This window comes from Lontra canadensis, unplaced genomic scaffold, assembly GCF_010015895.1.
Source record: "Lontra canadensis isolate GAN:19392208 unplaced genomic scaffold, GSC_riverotter_1.0 scaffold34, whole genome shotgun sequence".
NCBI classification, from domain to species: Eukaryota; Metazoa; Chordata; class Mammalia; order Carnivora; family Mustelidae; genus Lontra; species Lontra canadensis.
In genome coordinates, this window is record NW_022631028.1 from 972,622 (window position 1) to 994,673 (window position 22,052).

Consider the following 22,052-nt stretch of genomic DNA (forward strand, 5'->3'; position numbering starts at 1 on the left):
TATACCGACATCGAGCTTTCACTTCCTCTTCTGCAAAATGTGGACAATCTCCACTTTATAGAATCATCTAGGCATTCAATGAGACAATGTGTAGACATTTAGCACATAGTAAGGGCTCAATAAAAATTATGTATCACTCTGATTTTATTATAATTGCTACATTATTATTTTAGATGTGTTTGTGTTAGCTAAAATAAGGAAGCATAGTATCCAGAGTCCATATTTATTTAAAAAAAAAAAAAAGCAAGCTTGAGTTGTCTGAGTTTAATATATCATTGTTTCAAGGACAGGTTTGTAATCACTCATAATAAACATTTTAAAATTGTGCACAGTGTTAATAGTCCCTTTGACAATACGGGGGATTTGGGGGAATGGAGGCATATTGGTAAATTATACTGGACATTACATTACACTTAGGCAGGAGAATTTTTGGTCCCACTCTTCATAAGTCCAAACCCAGCTCTCATTATACTACTCTCTGTTCAGTGAGAAGAGGGAATACAAAGGAAAAAGTGTGGATATAATGACAGTTGTCTGCTTCCATCCGCCAAATTAATAGAGGGGAACAAAGGGAAAGAAAAGCCCTCTGTGTAAATTCTTAGCACCATAATCATTCCTAGGACTGTTCCTGATCCTAGGCACATTAGCTCTATCCTCTTGGGAAAGAAGGAGGAAAGGAGCAGAATCTGTCTACCTCTCACCACAATTTATCTGTAAAATGAAATCTTGTGCTATCAGTGAAAAATCTTGTTTTCACATAATAGTGTGTGGGATGGGGAAAATGCTTATGCTATAATCATGAGGCAGAAAAGTCAAGATTAAATCTTATCTATAGAGGAATCCACATTTTGATTTTTTTAAAAAAGAACGAATATTAATTTGCGTAGGGGAGAGACTGGAAGGATATACTATTCTCCACCAAAGGAGTGGTCATCTGAATGATGGTATTTAGAAACTTTATTCTTTATACTTCTCTGAATTTCTCATACAATAATTTAGATATTATTTAAAAGATAATGAAAGGGAACAGGTAAAAGTTAATTTATTATTAGGTGTATATGCACTAGGAATCATTAAAGGCAATAGAAGGTAGCTTATAGTCCTAACAGAGGGCTCCTAATGTAAGTATTTGACTCAAGGTGCTTCTCTGAAAATATAGTATTAGAGCACCATTTCTGAGCTCTCACTATTTTCAAGAATTCAATAGAGAGTATTATATTTAATCCTTATAGCTGCCTCACAAAGATCTACCCACTTCTACCTAGTTGGTATAGGCTTTGGAATCAGCCTGCCTCGGTTCAAATCCAGGCTCTATCCCATACCACCTGCATGACTCAGGCAAGTTATTTAACATCTCTGAGCCTCAGTTTCTGCATCTGTAAAGTAGGGATAATAATAGTACTTATAATGTGAAGTTATTATAGGTAGTAAATAATAGAAAGTCCTTAAATATCTTGGGATACGATGAGTATTCAGTGTCCTATATGTGCTGTAATTACCCTGTTATACAAATAAAGATGTTAAGGTTTAGAAAACCTTAGTTATTTTCCAAGGTCACATGCCTGTGGTGGGAATCATTCAAACCCTTGTCTTCTCAAACATCAAGTTTTAATCATTATACCAGGGATTACTGTCACTGCTAAGCTACATGAAGCTTAAGACTTTACAGTCTTAAGAAAAGTGATTCAGGCTGGAATTTTTTTCTTTTTGGCTCAGTAAATACTTTTATTGCTTTGTCCTTGAGTTCAACTTTCAAATTAATTTAAAATAAATTTTAAATAACTCTATAATCCTATTAAGTTTTCCAAGTCCATCAAAATAAATATGCTTGTTGGGATACCTATCTTGATAGCTCTGTTTTTTGTTTGTTTTATTTTGTTTGTTTTTTGGAAGAAATCATATGACAGAATAGTATCTTCACAAACTTCAAATTTGAAAGACTGAAAAAGTCTCATGCTATTGGTTTGAAAGAATGAGTTTTATAGAGTGGTAAGTTCTCTATCTAAAAAAAAGGTATTACAAAGCCACAAGGAGAAAATAAAATTTAAAAGAGCCTGTTATCTGGATTTGATTTACTGCATTTTTTGAAAGCTAACACAGAGCTGTATATTAATACATAAGATAAACCCATTCTTGGTGTATTTCAATTTGCCGAAAAGCCAGTTACTTTGGTTACAGTTCAGAGGACATGTTCTCAGTGAAAAATAAAATGTGTATTCACATTAATAATTTCCCTAGGTATTGACTAGGATGAGGCAGAAGCTGGCCTTAGGAAGAAAAATAAACACTTAAAACAAGGATCTCAGTGGATTCCTGTCCTTTGATGAACTTGGGATAATTCTCCTAGCTGCAAGCCATGTGAAACCTTAGCTCAGAAATCCCATGGCCTGAGTTCTAGTCCCAGCTCAGCCGTTGATGGACTCCCTGAGCAGCTCTAAGCTTCTCATTTAATCCTTTTTTTATCTTCATCTCCCACCTGAAAAATGACATGTGGGTGGATAATTAAGGCAGTGGTTCCCCCAAACTAGGTATGCATCAGAATCTCCTGGGAGAGATCTCAAAACATACAGATTCTTGGGTCCAGCTCCAGATCTACTGAAACCAAATCTCCAGCTCTGTGGCTTCAGAATCTGCACATTAAACAAGCTCATTAGCTCATTCCGATGTACCCCTCTTAGTTCGTGCCATGCACTGGTATCTGGTAACCAGCAGAGTGATGATTTAGAAGATCCAGGTCATTTCTACTGCTATAGAACCTGATTCTTTCATGTTTTTTACGTGAATAAATGGAAATGGAGTAAAAACACAATTACCTCTAGACACTGGTTTCTTCATCTCCATTGTTGTCTGTCTGCTTATTTATTTATTTAATATATTTTTTTTTACTTTTTAAAAAAATTTTATTTTTTTATGTTAGGTTAGTCATCATACAGAACATCATTAGTTTTTGATGTAGTGTTCCATAATTCATTGTTTGCATGTAACACCCAGTGCTCCATGCAATCCATGCCCTCCTTAACACCCATCACTGTGCTGACCCATCCCCCATGCCCCTCCGCTCTGAAATTTTCCGTTTGTTTCCTGGAGTCCATAGTCTCTCATGGTTCATCTCCCTCACTGATTTCCTGCCTTCATTATTGCCTTCCTTCTCCTAGTGTCCTCCGTGCTATTCCTTATGTTTCACAAATAAGTGAAACCATATGATAATTGTCTTTCTCAGTTTGACTTATTTCACTTAACGTTATTCTCCTCCAGTTCTATCCATGTCAGTGCAAATGGTGGGTATTCATCCTTTCTGATGAATATACACAATATTCCATTGTGTATATGGACCACATCTTCTTTATCCAGTTGTCTGTTGAAGGGCATCTCACTTCCTTCCACAGTTTGGCTATTGTGGACATTGCTGCTATGAACATTAGGGTGCATGTGACTCTTCTTTTCATTACATCTATATCTTTGAGGTAAATACCCAGTAGTGCAATTGCTGGGTCGTAGGTTAGCTCTATTTTTAACTTTCTGAGGAACCTCCACACTGTTTTCCAAAGTGGCTGCACCAACTTGCATGCCTACCAACAGTGTAAGAGGGTTCCCCTTTCTCCACATCCTCTCCAACATTTGTTGCTTCTTGCCTTGTCAATTTTTGCCATTCCAACTGATGTAGGGTGGTATCTCAATGTGGTTTTGATTTGATAGCTAATGATGTTGAACATTTTTTCATGTGCCTGTTAGCCTTTCATATATCTTCTTGGATAAGTGTCTGTTCATACCTTCTGCCCATTTTTTGACTTGATTATTTGTTTTTTGGGTGTTAAGTGTGAGAGGATCTTGGATACCAGCCCTTTATCTGATATGTCATTTGCAAATATCTTCTCCCATTCTGTGGGTTGCCTCTTTGTTTTGTTGACTGTTTCCTTTGCTGTGAAGAAGCTTTTTATCTTAATGAAATCCCAGAAGTTCATTTTCGCTTTCATTTCCCTTGCCTTTGGAGATGTGTCTTGAAAGAAGTTGCTGTGGCCAGTGTTGAAGAGGTTACTGCCTATGTTGTCCTCTAGGATTGGATTCCTGTCTCACACTGAGGTATTTCATCCATTTAGAGTTTATATTGGTGTATGGTGTAAGAGAGTGGTCGAGTTCCGTTCTTCTGGTATAGCTGTCCAATTTTCTCAGCACCATTTATTGAATCAGAGAAGACCCTGAATTTCCAAGGAAATGTTGAAAAAGAAACACAAAGCTGGGGCATCTTGTTGCCTGATTTCAAGCTGTATTACAAAGCTGTGATCATCAAGACAACATGGTACTGGCACAAAAACAGACACATAGGTCAATGGAATGAAACAGAGAACTCAGAGATGGACTCTCAACTCTATGGTCAACTAATCTTCAACAAAGCAGGAAAAAATATCCAACGGAAAAAAGATTTTATTTATTTTTTTGAGAGAGAGAGTGTGAACAAGAAAGCACAAACAGGGGGAGTAGCAGAGGGAGAGGGAGAAGCAGACTCCCCACCCAGCAGGGAGCCAGATGTGGGGCTTGATCTCAGGACCCCAAAACCATGACCCAAGCCCAAGACAGTTGCTTCACTGACTGAGCCACCCAGGTGCCCCTGTCTGCTTGTTTATATTTAACTTCTGATATTGTGATAACATAAGGAATATGTATTTGGTCTTCACCCCCAGTTCCTTGTACAGAGCTCCTAAAATCTTGTAACTTCCTGGGTAACTTGGGTGATAGGAATGTCTTACAGAGAGCTCCTAAATTCCTTGGAGTTTTCTAGGCGATAGGAGGACTTTCCTAGGTGATATCTTTTGTTCTAATGAGGCAATTCTTGGCAGACCTCTAGACAGCTTTAGGGTGGTGGCTGGTTGCCAGAAAGACCAGCCCTTGATTAGATGCTTGGAACTTTCAGCCCTATCCGCCCCCCCAACCTCCAGAGGTAGAGAGTGGCTGGAGATCGAGTTAATAATCCATCAGGTCTACATGCTGAGACTTCTATAAAAACCTCTAAAAGATGGGGTTCAAGAAGCTTCTGAGTTTGTGAATGTATCCATGTGCTGGAAGGGTGGCATACCCCAATTTTATAGGGACAGATGCTCCTTCCATATCTTACCCAGGTACTTCTTCATCTGGCTCTTTCTTGGTCTCCTTTATAATATCTTTATAATAAGCCAGTGATAGTGTTTCCCTGAGTTTGAGCCATTATAGCAAATTAGAAGACCAATAACCTGTGCTCCTTGCATTGCATCACTGCCTCTCCTAAGTAACTATAGATTGTTTAAATATCTGACAATAGAGAGAACATTTAAATTACTTATTGTATATCCACTGTATGACATATTAGGTAGCCATTAAAAAACATGATTCATAACATAATTACCATTAGGTAAACTAAATGCACGCATATTGTGTAAGCTATTGTTGCATAGTAAACCACATAAAACTCAGGGCTTACAACAATAGGCATTTATTATTTCTCATTAGTCTCTGGATAAACAGACTCGCTGATGATCAGCTGGGCTTGCTCATGTCAGCTGTCAAGCTGCCCAGATACATACTGGTCTAGGGTGACTTCATTGATATGTTCTAGCTGTTGGCTGGGCAATGAGGGCTCCTAGATCGTGCGTCTTTTCAGTGTCATTCAACAAGCTATCCCAGGCTTATTGTCATGCTGGCTTGGAAAAGATTTAAGAAAGACAGTGGAAACTGCAAGGCAGTTTAAGACCTAGACTCAGAACAGGTGCAGCTTCACTTCCTCCACATTCTACTGGCCAAAGGATGTTGTAAGGAGAGCCCACATTCAAAGATTGCAGACCTAGTTCTATTTCTTGCACAACAAGAGCTGCAGTCACACCGAATGAGTGTGGATGCAGGAAAAGGAATAAGAGGGCCAGTTTTGCAATCAGTGTACCACATATGTAAACAATAGCTGGAAGGCATATAAAAATGAAAAAAACCGATGTGTTGGTGGTTAGGTCTGAGGGTATTTGTGTTTTTTTCCTGTGTATCTTTATTGTTTCATGTAGGTAGCTATAATATTGTCAGTGCAATGAACAATGACTGAAAGCAGAAAAAATATTAAGGGGAGCTGTGGTAAAAATAAGACCAACAACTCCATTATTCACTATACTGAGAGAATTGTGTCAATACTTTGCATATCATAAACCCATATAGCCTTCTGTCCTGTAGTGCGTGCAGGTGGATAGCAATGGAAAGATCTTCACATTTCCAAAGCTAAGTAGTTCTGTGCAATATATCTAATAGCATTGGATCACAAGCAGAATCTAGCCACGAGATACCCAATTTTTCTTAGCATTTCTGCACATTCTGCACATTACTAGGGCTGGCAGCTTCTCAGGGCTGTAACACTCTGGCAATCTTTGGAATCCATAGGGAATACTTCTTTCTTAATCGCCATGATTTCTGATAGTTGAAATTTTGCCCATTTAAGAATAAAAATTTTAGGGTTTTCTGTTTTTTTTAAAGATTGTAACTAATTTGAATAGAATTTTTTCTTTCATGTATAAGTTGTCTACCTCCTTGTGTTTTTAAAGAGTTGATAGAAAACATTTTAACAGTTCTTGGCATACTGTTTCTTTTTTGTTTAGTTTTGTTTTGTTTTGCCATAATGCAATGACATTCTCAGAGCCCATGGAACAAAGCAGGGTTTCTTTGCCCTTATATAAAGTATTCTGAGAATGCTATACTTTCAAGTTCTCATTTATTTATTTCTATGTTCTCTCTTGCTCCCATGGGCTCTAATCATGCCCGTGTCTGACAGTTTGTTCCATTTTACTTGGCTTCTTCCAATATACTATCATCTTAGAAAAAAACAAATTTATTAGGACTATTTGTAAAGTAAAGTAATTAAGCTCTGAGAAAGGACGGGGGGTGGGGAGCCTCTAATCTGAGTAATGTACATAATCTTTAGCGTATAAAAACTTGGTGATTTGTCCTTTAGCAGATTATTTCCTGTTTCAGAGACAGACAAGAGCCAGATTATGGGGAGTCCAAAGCCTTGGTGCATAGTTAGGGTGTTGAGGAGGTAAAGATATGAGTGACCTCAATGGATAAACATATACCTTCTAGATGGCCGACTATGCCCAGGACATTAGGCATTACTTACATTACTTAACTCGACTTTGTCAAAGATTAGTTTGCCAAAAACATTTTGAACTTTTTCAAAGCATTGACTTAGTTTTATATAATATGTTAGGGTGTGAGGTGAGTTTGTTAATTCATTCTTCACATTCATTTACTCACTTCTGCACTGAAGATGTACATATGCACACACAGACACAATGCTACATACATCTATGTACTCAGGGTCTTAAATCTTCACAGTAAACCTGAATGAAGACATACATCCTTGGGGAAAAAAGTTGCTATGTAAAGGATGTGGTAGGCAATAAGGACTAGCAGAAATTTTGTGTACTTTGCTGTCTGAGAGCCTTGGATTCAAATCTTGATTTCATCACATATTAGCTAGGTTTTTGCTTAGTCCCACTTTTCTTTTCTGAAAATGGTCTTGCATTATTTTTTGTTAAGATTTTATTTATTTGTTTGTCAGAGAGAGGGAGAGAGCACAAGCAAGGGGAGGAACAGGAGCAGGCAGAGGGAGAAGCAGGCTCCCTGCTGAGTAGGGAGCCCAATATGGGGCTCAATCCCAGGACCCCGGGATCATGTCCTGAGCCAGAGGCAGACCCTTAACCGACTGAGCCACCCAAGTGCCCCTGCCTTGCACTATTGTTAGAAGAATAAAATGAAAGAACATAAGTAGGGACACCTGACTGGCTCAGTTGTAAGAATATGCAATTCTTAATCTCAGGGTCATGAGTTAGACTCTCACATTGGGTGTAGAAATAACTTACATTAAAATTTTTTTTTAAATATCATAAGTGCTTCACACAGTGCCTATAAAAGAGTAAGTGAACCCAAACTGTCACCGTCTTTCTTCTTTTCCTATTCACAGAGGGGATGACAAGTGAGCTGGGTTTTGAAGGATGGGTAGGAGTTCACAAACCAAATAATAAAACCCCAGCAGGGAAAGAGTCCTTTCAACAACAACAACAACAACAACAACAACAACAACATTTGGATATTTGTTTCTGAAAATGGAAGGTCATTCATGAAACTGTGGCCACTGCCTAGCAAAGCCAAAAGTACTTCTCTTTTTCTTTCTCTGTCTTCAGAAATGTTAGGTCACTGACCTAGTAGATTTGTCAATTCACCTGTACCACCCCACTAGTAAAAGATATTTGATGGGGCGCCTGGGTGGCTCAGTGGGTTAAAGCCTCTGCCTTCAGCTCAGGTCATGATCCCAGAGTTCTGGGATCCAGCCCCGCATAGGGCTCTCTGCTCAGTGGGGAGCCTGCTTCCTCCTCTCTCTCTGCCTGCCTCTCTGCCTACTTGTGATCTCTGTCTGTCAAATAAATAAAAATCTTTATAATAAAAAAAAGATATTTGAGCAAGCATTACAATCAAATGCTGATGTAGCATTTATGGGGGGGGGGAAGGAAAACGCTAGACATCAATAACACTGAACGAAGTAACAGAATTCTGAAAATGCGCAGAGGGACAAGACATCCCTTCCACAGCCACAGCCATACCCCAGGGTCTGAAGCTTGAAATCTCTTTATTTAGAAATGGTCTACCCGGGGCACCTGGGTGGCTCAGTGGGTTAAAGCCTCTGCCTTCGGCTCAGGTCATGATCCCAGAGTCCTGGGATCCAGCCCCGCATAGGGCTTTCTGCTCAGCAGGGAGCCTGCTTCCTCCTCTCTCTCTGCCTGCCTCTCTGCCTACTTGTAATCTGTCTGTCAAACAAATAAAAAAAATATATATTAAAAAAAAAAAAGAAATGGTCTACCCATCCAATCCATAGGCATTTATTAAGCATCTATCACATGCAAAATCTTGCATTAAGGTGGGGAGATAAACATGAAGATGGTTAACTATGACCCAGGAAGAAGGAAATAACTGCAAAGAATAGCCATTGTAATTTCCTTGGCCTTCGAAGGACAAGTAGTGTCACGGTTATCCAAGAAGAAAAGTGAGGGCATTCTGTTGCAGTGAACAACAGCATAAGCAAAGGTATGGAGGCTTTAAAGCAAATGGCTGGAAAGAGCAGCCTGGTCTGTTACCTAAATCACCAAGCCCATAAAAAAAAAAAGTATATATATATATATATATATATATATATGAAATCCAGGCAGATCAAGTAGAGCCAGAACAATATAATCTGTCCATGGAACCCTCTTAAAAAAGTCACAGTTTCTTTTTTTTTTTTTCTTTTCCATCTCAACTTGTAATGTAAGCCTTTCAGAGGTACTGATAAGCACTGCGACAGTCACTGCCAAGGTCTTGCCTTGTTTGCACAGCACTTAGTGCTCTCACACAGAACCTCAGCTTCCTCTGTGCAGGGACTGGATCCCTCAGCCTGAGGGCTTTAGGCCATCAAACAGGACAGGCAGGAGATATAGGGGAGGAGATTTAATGCTTGTGGGGGCCAATAAGGGAAGGGAGTCAGAGGCTAGGAGCACCAGCTTCCTGCACCTTGTGGTTACCTGTTCATTAATGCATTACCCTCCCTTCCCTCTTCCCTTTCCTGGAATCACCTTCTGAATAAACTACTTGTACTTAGGTCCTTGTCAGGAGGAATCTTGCAAGAGAGAGCAACCAAGACAGCGTTTCTTTCTTTCTTTCTTTCTTTTTTTAAAGATTTTATTTATTTATTTGACAGACGGAGATCACAAGTAGGCAGAGAGGCAGGCAGAGAGAGAGGAGGGGAAGCAGGCTCCCTGCTGAGCAGAGAGCCCAATGTGGGGTTTGATCCCAGGATACTGGGATCATGACCCCGAGCTGAAGGCAGAGGCTTTAACCCACTGAGCCACCCAGGCGCCCCCTCAAGACAGCGTTTCTTAAGGCTACCTGTGCTACACAGGCCCACAGAGTTGTAAAGAGGGGGCGCTGGTTGGAGGCAAGAGAGTAGAAGCCAAGCGGATTCTAGGAAATGGATCAGGGAGCACATCTGTTGGTCTTTGGACTTTGAGCTGTTCATTTGTTGTATTTAAGGAGGATTAAATAAGTCAATTCATATGAAGTGTTTCGATGAGAGCCTGCCGCATAGATATTAGCCATGGTTGTTACTATTACGTTTATACTGGTTTTCTCCTCTTGCGTGTGTGCGTGAGCACATGCTTACTCAAAGAGAAGACCCAAGACATGGAAGAGGCCTAAGGAGACCAAGAGGGGGTCAATTAAGCACACTTCCACCCCCATGGAACAGCTTCCAGAAGGAGGCAGCCTTTCTCCGCTTAGGTCAGACTCCTCTTCCTCCTTGGAGCCCTTGGTGAAGACGGCGCTCATCTTGTGTGACAAGCTGCAGTGGCCTTGCTGTCTAAAAGTCTATCCAAGCAGCTCGAGCACGGAGCAGAGGTGTCCTCACACCTGTGTGCTGGCGAGCTCACCCTGGCAAGAGGCAGTCAGGGACCCTCCTGGCTTATGATTGAGGCAGTCTCAGTTTGGAACTGAGCATTCATGGTTTTGATAAGCTGCCCAGGTGAGTCAGATGTGCAGGCAAGTTTGCAAACCATAGTGCTGTGTGGCTTTGAGGGCCCCCCAAGAGCCGCATTCCAGAGCACTGTGAGCATCGTCATGTCATAATAGGGACTTCTTCTTTTTCTCCTTCTTCTTCTTCTTCTTTTTTTTTTCCTACACAGAATCTCGGGCTGAGTCTCCTTCTCCTCCAGCTAATGTCAGAACACGCTGTGTGATAGCCCCTTCTAGGGAGTTTCTGTCTCCACACTTCTCGTAGAGATGAGAGGAGAAGAGCTGCTCTTGGACTTGAGATAAGTGACATTCTGGAAATATCAGAATGTCCTGTTCTTCAGATTCACTCTCTTAATTTGTATCATTTAACAACTTGGGGATGGTTTGAGAAGGAGCTAACATTTTAAGGAAGGCATTGGTAAAGCATTCTCTTTTAAAAATAGATGCACAGCTGAAGAAGAAAACGGGTTTTCTTCTCTGAGTGCACATGGCATTCTGAACTGTTCTGAGCAGGCCGGCAGTAACAAATAATCGACTATCAGAAGAAGAGTAGTGGCTTCTTACGTTTGTGGAGGGAGGAACGGAGTACAGCAGCTATAACAGGAGCACGATTTGGTATTGCCCGTTTCAGTTCTCAAAGTACTTTCAGGGGAACTGTCCCCTGTCGGCATCGGTGCTGACCTGTGAGACTGGCCAGGCTGCAGCCTCTCTCCTTGCAGCCCTGAAGCTAGGCATTTGGGAAGATTACAAAGAATGCAGAAGTGTCCTCCAGATAAGAGGAATTTGTTGTTGTTGTTGTTGTTGAAATTACAGGAGATTTTATTGGCCAAAGGGATCTTACTGGTTAACAAATAGTTATCTGCTTTAAGCCAAATGGCCACATCCTATATCATAGGAATCCAGAGACACTTCTAGCATAATACATACTAAGGCAAAAGAAAAATGTTTTTCAAAGATTTCATAAGCCTCCAGATTAAAATAATGCCCCAGGTCCCTTTGACTAGGCTCCATTCTCCTCCTGTACAGCGTGATAACCATATACATCCCTAATACTGGGACTAACAGTGAGAGGGTGAGAACAGAGTGGGGAGAATGCTTTTGGATGGAATCATAACCAAATAGACCATGACTGGTGTCCTTGTAGCTAGTACAAAAACACTCAGATGTTATAAATTCTGCATATTGAAAACTATATGGAGGGACACAGACTTTCATTCTCTTTCCTACCTGTTCCCTATGTAAGTATTAAGAGCTGTAATTTGGTCTGGGTTTTGGAGGCATGCTGGTCTAACAGAGGGATTTTAACTCAATTTGTTGAGAAGGAAAGGAAAACCAGAAAGCCATTTTGCAAGCATTTGATTCTTAAATCTATCTTGTATTAGCAGGAAGAGAGAATACGTGCCACTTATGTTATTATAATTACCAGCAGGGTTCCTTCTGTGTGCTATTTATGTAAGTCAGCATTATATTCCCATTTTACAGGTGAAGAAATGGAAGTTTAGAAAGGCTAAAAGGGGGGCACCTGGGTGGCTCAGTGGGTTAAAGCCTTTGCCTTTGGCTCAGGTCATGATTCCAGGGTCCTGGGATCAAGACCCGCATCCAGCTCTCTGCTCAACGGGGAACCTGCTTCCTCCTCTCTCTCTCTCTCTCTCTCTCTCTCTGCCTGCCTCTGTGCCCGCTTGTGATCTCTGTCTGTCAAATAAACAAATAAAATCTTAAAAAAAAAAAAAAGGCTAGAAGGGTCACACATGTGTACAGAGTTGGCTATGACACGTCCCTTCAGAGGGAAATCATCAGTGAAAAACTCACACAGCTCTTGATCTAATTTGCTATTCATTTCTCAGTGTACTGGGCAGGATTATTGAAAATGGTCTTTGTGTTTTTCTTCTCTTGCTCATATTAGAGTACTAACAAGATTCATGCAAAAAATGGACCTCAGGGATTCTTTCTGATATAAAGTCATAATCCTTAATCATAGCAACAACTACTCATCCTGTGGTTCCACACCAGGCTTTCAGAAATATGTGTCAGGAACAGTCAAACTTGTAAGCCATCTATTGGTTGATAGAGCTCTATTATAAAAATAAAATGATAGGAAGAAGGTGGAGATCTATGTCTTTGCTCTTTCTGACTAGAATTAATAATATGGGCTTAAACACATTTATCCATTGTTTCTTCTTTATTTATTCAGCAAAGACCTATTTAGTACCTACTATGTGCAAAGCAATATTGGACTATGCAAGATAGAAGGAAGAATGATTGCACTTTCCAGATGTTTATGGTGGGACCACTTTTAACCCCCTACACCAGAACAACAGGTGTAATCATCAGGAATTATGCAATTCAAATGCATCCTTGCTTTTGTTTTCCAGTGAGTATAAGCTCAGTCAGAGAGACGATGTTCAGCTGCCCCCTCCGCCTTGTATATGATAAACACATTAACAAGGCTAATAATATGGAGATTTAATATCAGATTTATAATAATATGGGATTTACAACCTAGCTTCAAACCCTAGCAATAACACTTTTTAGCTATGCAGACTAGGACAAGTTCTTGAACTGCACTAAACCTTAGCTTCCTCATTTGTAAAATGAAGATAACAATAGATTCTGGAAGGGTTGAATGATAATCAGATGAGATAGTGCATGCACAGAGTTTAGGCTAATAGCCAGGAATAAATATTAGCATCATTATTTGTATCAGAAAGCTTCACTGCAGGAAATGACAATTGCCAAATTTCTCCATTAAATCAGCAGTACTCCATGCTTTCTTGTGTTAAGTTGTAAAATTTTTGTTCAAGTGCAGTCACGTACAGAAGCTTGGGGTATAGAACAGCAAACAGTGGAGTGGTTTGAAGCAGAGAAGATAGAGTCCCTTGTACCACCTTCCCTCTCCATTGTGTGCCAAGGATCATCTCCACAGCATTCTTGGCATTCAGTTTAAAAGTATGATGTTAAAGATTATCCTTATATATTGTAATAGTGTTGTATTGTGACAAACGGTAGCTACTCTTGTGCTGAGCATAACATAACCTATAGAGAGAAGCTGAATGACTGTGTTGTTCACCTGAAACTAATGTAACACAGGATGTCAACCACCCTCAAGTTAAAAAAAAATCTTTTTAAGGTAAGCTCCATATCCAATGTGGAGCTTGAACTCACAACCCTGAGAGTTAGAGTCCCATGCTCTACCAACCAAGTCAGCCAGGCACCCTTAAAAATTGTTTTAAAGATTATCCTTGTAATTTTATTGTGAGCTGAGATGTTTTGGCCATTTGAATGTGCCATCTATATTCTAGTACATATAAGAACTTCCTCCAAATATTTTATTTTATGGTCGTATTTTACATTTTAAAAATTGTGAGACTAGCAGTGCCTGGGTGGCTCAGTCAGTTAAGCGTCTGCCTTTCCCTCCGGTCATGATTTGTCCTGGGATCCAGGTGGCATGGGGCTCCCTGCTCAGGGGGGGCCTGCTTCTCCCTCTGCCCCTCCCCCTGCTCCTGCTCTCTCTATCTCTCTCTCAAATAAATAAATAAAAATATTTAAGGAAAATAAAAATCAAAATAAATAAAAATTCTTAGACTAGGGCAATATGTTCACGTGTTTCCTTTATAATTAAGAAATGCATCATAGAAATTCAGCATTATTCATTCGATATCTTCACAAATATGCACTAAGTGTTATTTATACACCCGGCCCAGGTAGCCTCTTGGCTTATGCAGAAAAATCATATCCAAAGTTCATTTTTTGCAGGAACCATGTTTAACTTTTTCATGACCAAATCCCCAGAACTTGGCACATGCCTAGTGTATATCCCACACTCCATAACAAGCTGTTGAACTGAAATTTTTAGGCTAATGAATGAGTGCCCTCTCACTTTAGGATGTTAACAAAGTTTCTGTGGATTTCAGTATTGTTCTTCCCTATTGAGAACATGAGCTTCCAAGTAGGCTTTAGCTGTGATATGTAAAACCCTGGACCCCCTTCACTCCAGAGACAAAGTCTTTCTGGGATATTAAGGGAATTTCTGAGGAACTAAGCCCCTGCATTGGCTTGGAAAATGTAATCAGAGCAGGAATGAAGGTAAAAGATTACCCACCAGGAGATCCTGGAGGGACATCTGGGAATCCATAGACTGCCCTCTGCCTAGTAGTGAAATGATGCAGCTCTCCACGTACCTGCTCTGTAGGCTGAGTAGACTGACCGGTGAACTGTGAATATTTAGAAATACCAACTCTCAAAGCCAGTTTTCAATAAATATTTATTTGCTTTAAGCCGTATACCTCAATGTCATTTCTCTATCCTGCATATTCAACGGAGCAAAATCTGCTAAATCTTTCTGAACAGGGCATGGGCTTTCCTTTCCTTTCCAAAACATGATAAGCTCTTCTCTTTAGAGGAGAAATGAGAGAGCTGTGCATCATGTCTATAAAGCAAACAGAAGCTGGCAAAGATGATCACTATCAAGATTATAACTGTGATGGCCGTTGTTATATGTCAGATGTTTGCTATGTCCTGAGAAGTCTATATGCATTCGTTTACAAGTACCCTATTTTATAGGTGAGGGCATGGGACAAGATGACATGAATGGTAAGGGACAGAACTGGAACTCAAATCCACCTGTTTGTATAGTCAGGTTCTAGGTGGGAAAGAGCTGGGACACTCAATTCACTGAGAGGAGTTTTTTAAAAAAAAAGGTGAATTAAAAAGAGGTGGGAAAAGTTTAAATTAAGCAAAAATGGGTGGTGCATGTACCGTACCTAGTAAGTAACAGAGGGGAGCTGTTACCAGCCCAGGCCTGAAGGGTCAACTGCAGGGAAACAGAGGCACACTGAGAAAACCTGTATGGAGAAGCCAACTTCACAGCACCTGTGGCCTTTGCCAGAGGGATATATCCAATGAGGGACCCATCAGGAGGGATCAAGAGAATAAATACTGAGACCACAGTTTCCTCCTACTCTCTGACCTGACTATACTTCCTACAGGCTGAGTTGTCCATCGGGATGATGTGGTGAAAGGTTGCTCGTTGCTGTGGTCATTTAGGTCACCCTGCTGGGACACAGAGTGGACAGGAAAGGGGATCTAGAAGGAGAAACAGAAGCTGACCAACACAATGCCTTCCTAAAGGGAAGTGCGCTTAACCATTCATATTCTGTCCCTAGATAATTCTGTCCTTCCCTCATTAAGCAAATCATCTTTGCTTGGCTGCTCTGTCCCAGATATATTGCTTTGGGCTGAGGACTTGGAGATAAGTAAGTACTATCCTCCCTTTGAAGAGCTTAGACTCATGGTCTTCAGAAAATGGGTCTTAAACATGTTTGATTTGCTATTTTAACTACCATCTTGTCTCCTTTTTCCTCCCAGGTGGGACTACATTTCCAACTAAATATCCTAACACTCCTCAACTCTTGTCTCACTATATTTCTTAGCTTCCCCTGTTTCCACAAACTTCTCCTCTATTTCGGCTTCTTTTAGCTGGCCTTGAACTCTAGTGAGGAACGCTAATGATCTAATAAATAAATATATTCAAGTGACACTGATTTTATTTTGTCTCATTAGACATTTGAAAAGGAAAAGAGCATTGGAGAAAAAGTACTTTTTCTTTTACAAGGGAAATAAAAGACAAGAGGTTTAGAAAGTTCTGCCCTGACTCTTTATACCTGTTTGCATTAGAATAAATTGCATTTTACCCCTGGTAGGAGTTGTGCTCAGTCTGAGCAGGGAAAGCACCATTAAAGATGTCAAGGTTTTTCCTTAAGTAGATTGATTGTAAGTGCTCTCATTGCTGTAGCCTGAAAGAGTTGAAATTGTTTGGAAACAAAATGGAAGGACCTTAGCTAACTCCCTTGGTCCTTTATTCGTATGGCCAAAGTAGTTCTTGTCTTTGATTACCTCCCTTCCCCCACAGCAAAGTTGAGATCTTCATCGTGCTGGAATTTTCCTCTCTGTGTTTGCTAAATGCTTAGAAAGCTAGGTCTCCCACTGTCTTACCCCGGAGCAGGCAGGCCTGAAAGGACTCCTAATGAGAGGCCAGATGTTTAGGAGTAGAACCTGCAACGGAGAGGAACTACTACATGCACCAGAAGGTATGTCCACCAAAGGAGAGACAAGATTTCCAGTTCAAAGGGGAAAAAAAAATTGTTTGAAGTTATCTGAAGGCCATGCACAGTTGAAAGATCAGAGTTAAAGATTGGACCATATTGGAAATTAGCATTGCTAATGAGATTTTCAGAGACTCACAGATTATTTTAATCTACTTAACCTTCTCTACAAATACTCAACTTAGAAAACACTGTACGTCTATTTTTAATAGTCTAATAATGGATGAATGTTATTTTTAAGGCAGTAGCAACAATGTTAACATTGCTTTTCAAATAAGAACAATCAAATAATGGCATATGGCTTTATTTTTGTCAGTTCCAACGGCATGTTAGAGAGTGGTAGCCAACTGTCTCTACTTTCTGAAAAATTGAAAGGTAAGGACAGTCTTAAGTGGCCAGCTGATAGGACTACTTCCTCTCTAATGAAAAATGCACAGTCGAATATCAAAATACCAGCTTCTCTGTATGGGCCTTGGAGAACTGAACCCTGGAAACCCAAGTTTCTATAAGACATCTGATCAGCATGGTTCACAACAGGAGCTTTTCCCTATCTTTGACACGATCTTCCTTAAATCAATATGAAGCTGAAATCTGCAACCTTTCAGGAGTGTTCCCTGAATGAGGAAGTAAAAACAGTCTATATCCATTAATATGAATGAGTCCGTCACCCTTGTTCACCTGCCCTGCCTTCCAATGATACGCTTCTTTTATAAACTTAGATTTCTTTCCGTCTCCAGCCTAATTTGTTCTAATGTTGATTTATTTATACATTTATCTAACAGAAATCAATTGAACACCTACTATGTGCCATAGTCTGCCAAACATCAAGGTTACAGTGTTGAGCAAAGCAAGTTTCCTGCTTTCATAGAGGCTATCTCCCTAGTGAAGAAAGATCACCAATAAAACAATAAATAAACAAGAGCAATAAGAAGTACCCAAAAAGGGCACCTGGGTGGCTCAGTTGGTTAAGCAACTGCCTTCGGCTCAGGTCATGATCCCGGAATCCCAGGATCGAGTCCTGCATCAGGCTCCCAGCTCCACAGGCAGTCTGCTTCCCCTGACCTTCTCCCCTCTCATGCTCTCACTGTCTTTCTCTCAAATAAGTAAATAAAATAAAATAAAATAAAAAGAAGTACCTAAAAAAAACCACATCGCATACACATATACCAATGACCAAAAAAGGGGGGGGGTGTGAAAGGGAGTAGCTAGGAAGGGAGAGGCATTTTTTTTTTAGGGTAGGTGGTCAGGGAAGAAGTAAATGTCAGAAGAAGAGATAGTAGGCAAAGAACTAAGGAGAGAATGTTCTAGGCAGAAGGAATAACAAGTGCAAAGGCATAGAAGGCCAGTGTGACTGAGGAGTAGGGAGGGAGAAGGTGGGAATTAGATCCCAAACAAAAAGGATTCAGGACACAAAAGACTTTGTAGCCACAGTGAAGACTTCCAGTTTTATTTAAGCCTACAGGACAGCTATTGAAATTTTTCCTCAGATGATTGATATGATTTAATTTTTACTTTCAACAGCTCAATCTGGATAATACACAGGGAATGATATATAGGGATAAGAGTAAAAGGATGACCTGTTGGGGGTCTATTGCATTGGTTTACGTGAGAGATCCTCAGTGGTAGGGCGGTAGCAAGGAAGATGTAGAGAATATTAACACTTTATTTGGCACAAAATATGGGGCTAAAAAAGGTAACTCGGCCATCAGATTTGAATTGAATTTTTAGTCTTAGACCCTTATCTAGTCAAAGTGGACCCAGGAAGGCCTTTTGAGATCATTCCGTGGAAACCCTTCAATTCAAACATGGGAAAAACTGAAGCATGGACATATTAGGGGACACACAGGGTCATTGAACAGACCGCTAGCAATCCCAAGACTGAGCCTCATGCCTTCTGACTCCCAGGGTGTAAGTAAGGTGACCAAGTTCATACAAGATCAGCAGAGCCTAGGCCTGGGACTTGTCAGCTCAGTAAACCTTCTGTCTACACCAGGGTTCCTGGTCTTTACACTGTGAGAAGAGCCGTGGAGTTATTTCAGGGTCTGTGTATCCAGATGTGGATTTCTCCTACCCTGTAGGCTAAATAAATAAAAGTGTAGGTATCATCATGTAGTACTAGACGGGAGTAATTAACAGCTTGGAGTCTGCCATCTGACTAGGTTCAAGTCTTGGCTTTCTCAACTATTGACTGTGTACCTTCAAACAGGTTACTTAAATCTGGGTCTTGATTTCCTCTCTGGAATGAGTAGCAGTAGCTCTTCCTCTTTTGTGATGCCCACTTAAGATAATCCATTTACACACACACACACACACACACACACACAGAAGGAAGGAAGGAAATCACTTAGAAGAGTATCTGACACAGAACAAGTATTCAAGAAGTGTTCGCTATTATTATGTGGAAGACAAAACTTTTCTTTTACTTGAAATGGGCTCTTAATATTCAAAAGGGATGAGACTGACTCACTCTCCACCCTGAAAAAACTATTAAGTGTCGTTCTCCCCTATGGGTGCGTGGCTAGAACTGCGACCTCCTCAGCTCTGCTCCAACGCCGCTCACCAAGCAGCTACCTGGCAGGAGCTGTGGCCTTCAGCATGGGTACACTACTCCTTCACTCAGTTTTTCATTCATTTATTCAACAAATGTTTGCTGGGTGTGAACTTAAATGCCTGCTGGTTCTTAGCCTTTTTTGTTCCGCTTCGACTGTGTTCACTTGCTTAATTTACTCCCCTGAGTAACTTCCCTCATTGAAATGCAATGATTTTTCAACTGGCAGATGAGGGGTGGTGGCAGAGAGGGTAAGGGGGGCGGAAGGTTCCTATCAGAATTTCAAAGGGGCCATGGGGTGTGCCAATTTGAAGCATTCGTAAGTACCCCCGAAGGCTTGTGTATAAGGAAGAACCCGATCAAAGCTGGAGGAGAGAGGCAGCTGGACGACCCTTATCCCAGGTCCTCTGTGTGTGGTGTGGGTCGGGAAGCGCTGCCTTAGCCATCTTTCGTTTGTTCCCCACACTTTTCCAGTGACAGCACTATGAGGTGTTCGCATGCCCATTTTACAGAAGACCGAGGCTCAGCGATCTTAAGGGACTTCCCAAGTCACTTGGCTGGTAAGTCGAGGTCCAGGACTGGACCCCGGGTTGCCAGATGCCTCATCATGTTTTGCTAGTCTGTTTGTCTGTTTGGTCTTACAACCTCCCAAAGGCAGGGCGCGCTGCCTTTCCTGGCCCACCGAGTTGTTACTCCGTGTATGGAGAAGGAAGAAAGGGAGTCAGGAGGTGGTGGTAATGATGATGATGGGATGCCGGGTGGTGGTGGTGGTGTGTGTGCGTCTGTGTGTGTGAGTGAGAGACAGAGACAGAGGGGTGGGGGAACCCAGAGAAAGACTCTGGAAAATTCTGAATTAATATCTACCAATAAAAAACATGGCCAGTCAAGGTGAGTTTGGCTCTGGCCATCACCAACTGCACAAATGATAAAGCAGAGACATCTGAGTCAACCTAACACTATTCCTGTACTGACTGGGGTCCTGAAGTGGAGAACGGGAAGGGAAGAGGCATGGAGATCTCTTGGGCCATTGCTGTGGTACAGACCACTGAGAGAATTCACCCTCAGGAACCCATTGTGAGGACGGCGTGGAAGCTGTGGGAAGCCTCTCCATGAATTCGGTACCAATTCCCCCCAAAACACGTTGCCTCGGGCTGCCGTGGTTTTGGCCCCTTGAACTAGCCAAGCTCATCTCCTTCCTGCAGAAGTCCTTCGTAGGAAAAGCAGCCCCAGATCATAGTTAAACCTCTGAAGCCTTTTCAGTTTTATGATTTTGCAGAAGGCTTTCAGTAACGCTTCTGCGACAAACGAGTACCCAAGTTGTAATTCATTCCTTCCCCAGTTGCCAGAGCCCCAAAAGTCTCCCTGTACCATCTCCTGCATGATTATTTATGGGTGGTGTGCGAATGTCCCAAATGGGCACCATGCATAACATCCAGGCATTTCCATAAAAATGAGGACTTTTTTTTTTAACAAACATATAAACATTTACCTAATCTATGCAAATCTATTCATTAGGATTTTATAAAACCACCCCTTCCCACCCACACCCCCAACCCACAAAACCCCAGCTCTTTTTTGTTTCCCAGGTTGTTTCTAAGCACTATGTTGAGGGAGGAGGGGGCTCCGGGAGTAAAGGGGGAGATGGTGCTGTCTTCATGATGCAGCCTGCTTACGCACAGCAGCCCTGTGCTTGCAGTTGTGAGCAAAGAGCCAAGTGTGGGAGCTCACCATGATGGTAACCACCTCCCCACGAGGCAGGCAGCCTTTCACCAGAGGGAAGTATCAGGTTGCTGTACTTCGGCTGTGGGTTGTCACTGTCTAATAATATGACCGTTTTGCCATCTCTCTGCAAATAAGGCAGAAGCTGCCATCTAATTGGCATAAATCTCACTTTCCCTCCTCATTGATTTTCTTGTTCTCCTCCTTTGCTTCATAAAAAGAGGGACAAGTGGCTGGTGCTGTGGACAGAGAAGCTTTATTTTTAGTATGAGACAACCTCTATTTTCTTTCAGGAGAGGGAAGTTGGATTACCAATTCTTTTGTAAATGTGTATGGTGATATTTGCTCCGGTAAGTTTTTATATCTCTCTTGATTTACTGCTGGCTGGGGAGGGGTGTGTGTGTGTGTGTGTGTGTGTGTGTGTATTTGCATAGGTACATTTAGGCTGCACACTTTTCTTTCCAAATATCATTTTTGAAATCTTTAGTAGTAACATCTTTTTTTTTTTTTACTTTGCTTTTTTATATTCATATTTTTAAGCCAAAGAGGCTGTGCTGTGTGATAATGTGATGCTTACCTTAGCTGTTAAAGGATGTGTCGGCTTTCTTTTAACATAGTAAGGAAACTATTTAAGCAAACTTATATTTTGCTTTATAAAAATGTAATGTCATTCTACCCCACCCTTCCCCTTTGGAGTGTTTAATGTCCTAAGTATATTCATTGTGCTACAACCTGCTTACTGTTTTAAATAAAGTTTCTCCATCAGTGTCAGAACAAGAATTTCTTAAACTCCATAAATAGCTATGAAACATTGTATGCAGTGCCGAAAGGGGTGTACTAATTTCATAGGGTCTTATAAAGGTGGAATGAATGAGACGAGTTTCTCCGTAAGATTGGGTACGTGTGTACCTTTAATTGAACTGTTTTTCTGAGAAGTATTCAGGTCATTAAAGTAAATTTCTAACATTCTGTGAAAAAATGCAATCACAAGTGGCTGTTGCTTCTCTTCTGTCTTTCTTTGCACTGTGTATTTATGCCACCATCTGTCAGATGCCCAGCCCTGGCTCTCATGTTTCTGTATCCAAAGCTGATCAAGAGCAAAGTGGCTGTTATTAAGTTCAAACTAGTGCAGCATGACT

At 41.0% G+C, this 22,052-nt stretch overlaps 1 protein-coding gene across 2 annotated transcripts in view; it reads left to right on the top strand.

The window, feature by feature from the left end:
• Positions 1–22,052, top strand: part of SYNPR (synaptoporin) — a 306,812-nt gene that overhangs the window by 130,509 nt on the left and 154,251 nt on the right. The window contains exon 1 of one of the 2 annotated variants that reach the window (XM_032867308.1): positions 20,884–21,263. The exons of the other annotated variant lie outside the window; for it this stretch is intronic. Within the exon in view, the coding sequence (XP_032723199.1) occupies positions 21,240–21,263 (24 nt within the window). The 5' untranslated portion in view covers positions 20,884–21,239. Of the gene's footprint in view, positions 1–20,883; positions 21,264–22,052 lie in introns of those variants that run through there. 2 annotated transcript variants of the gene reach the window in all.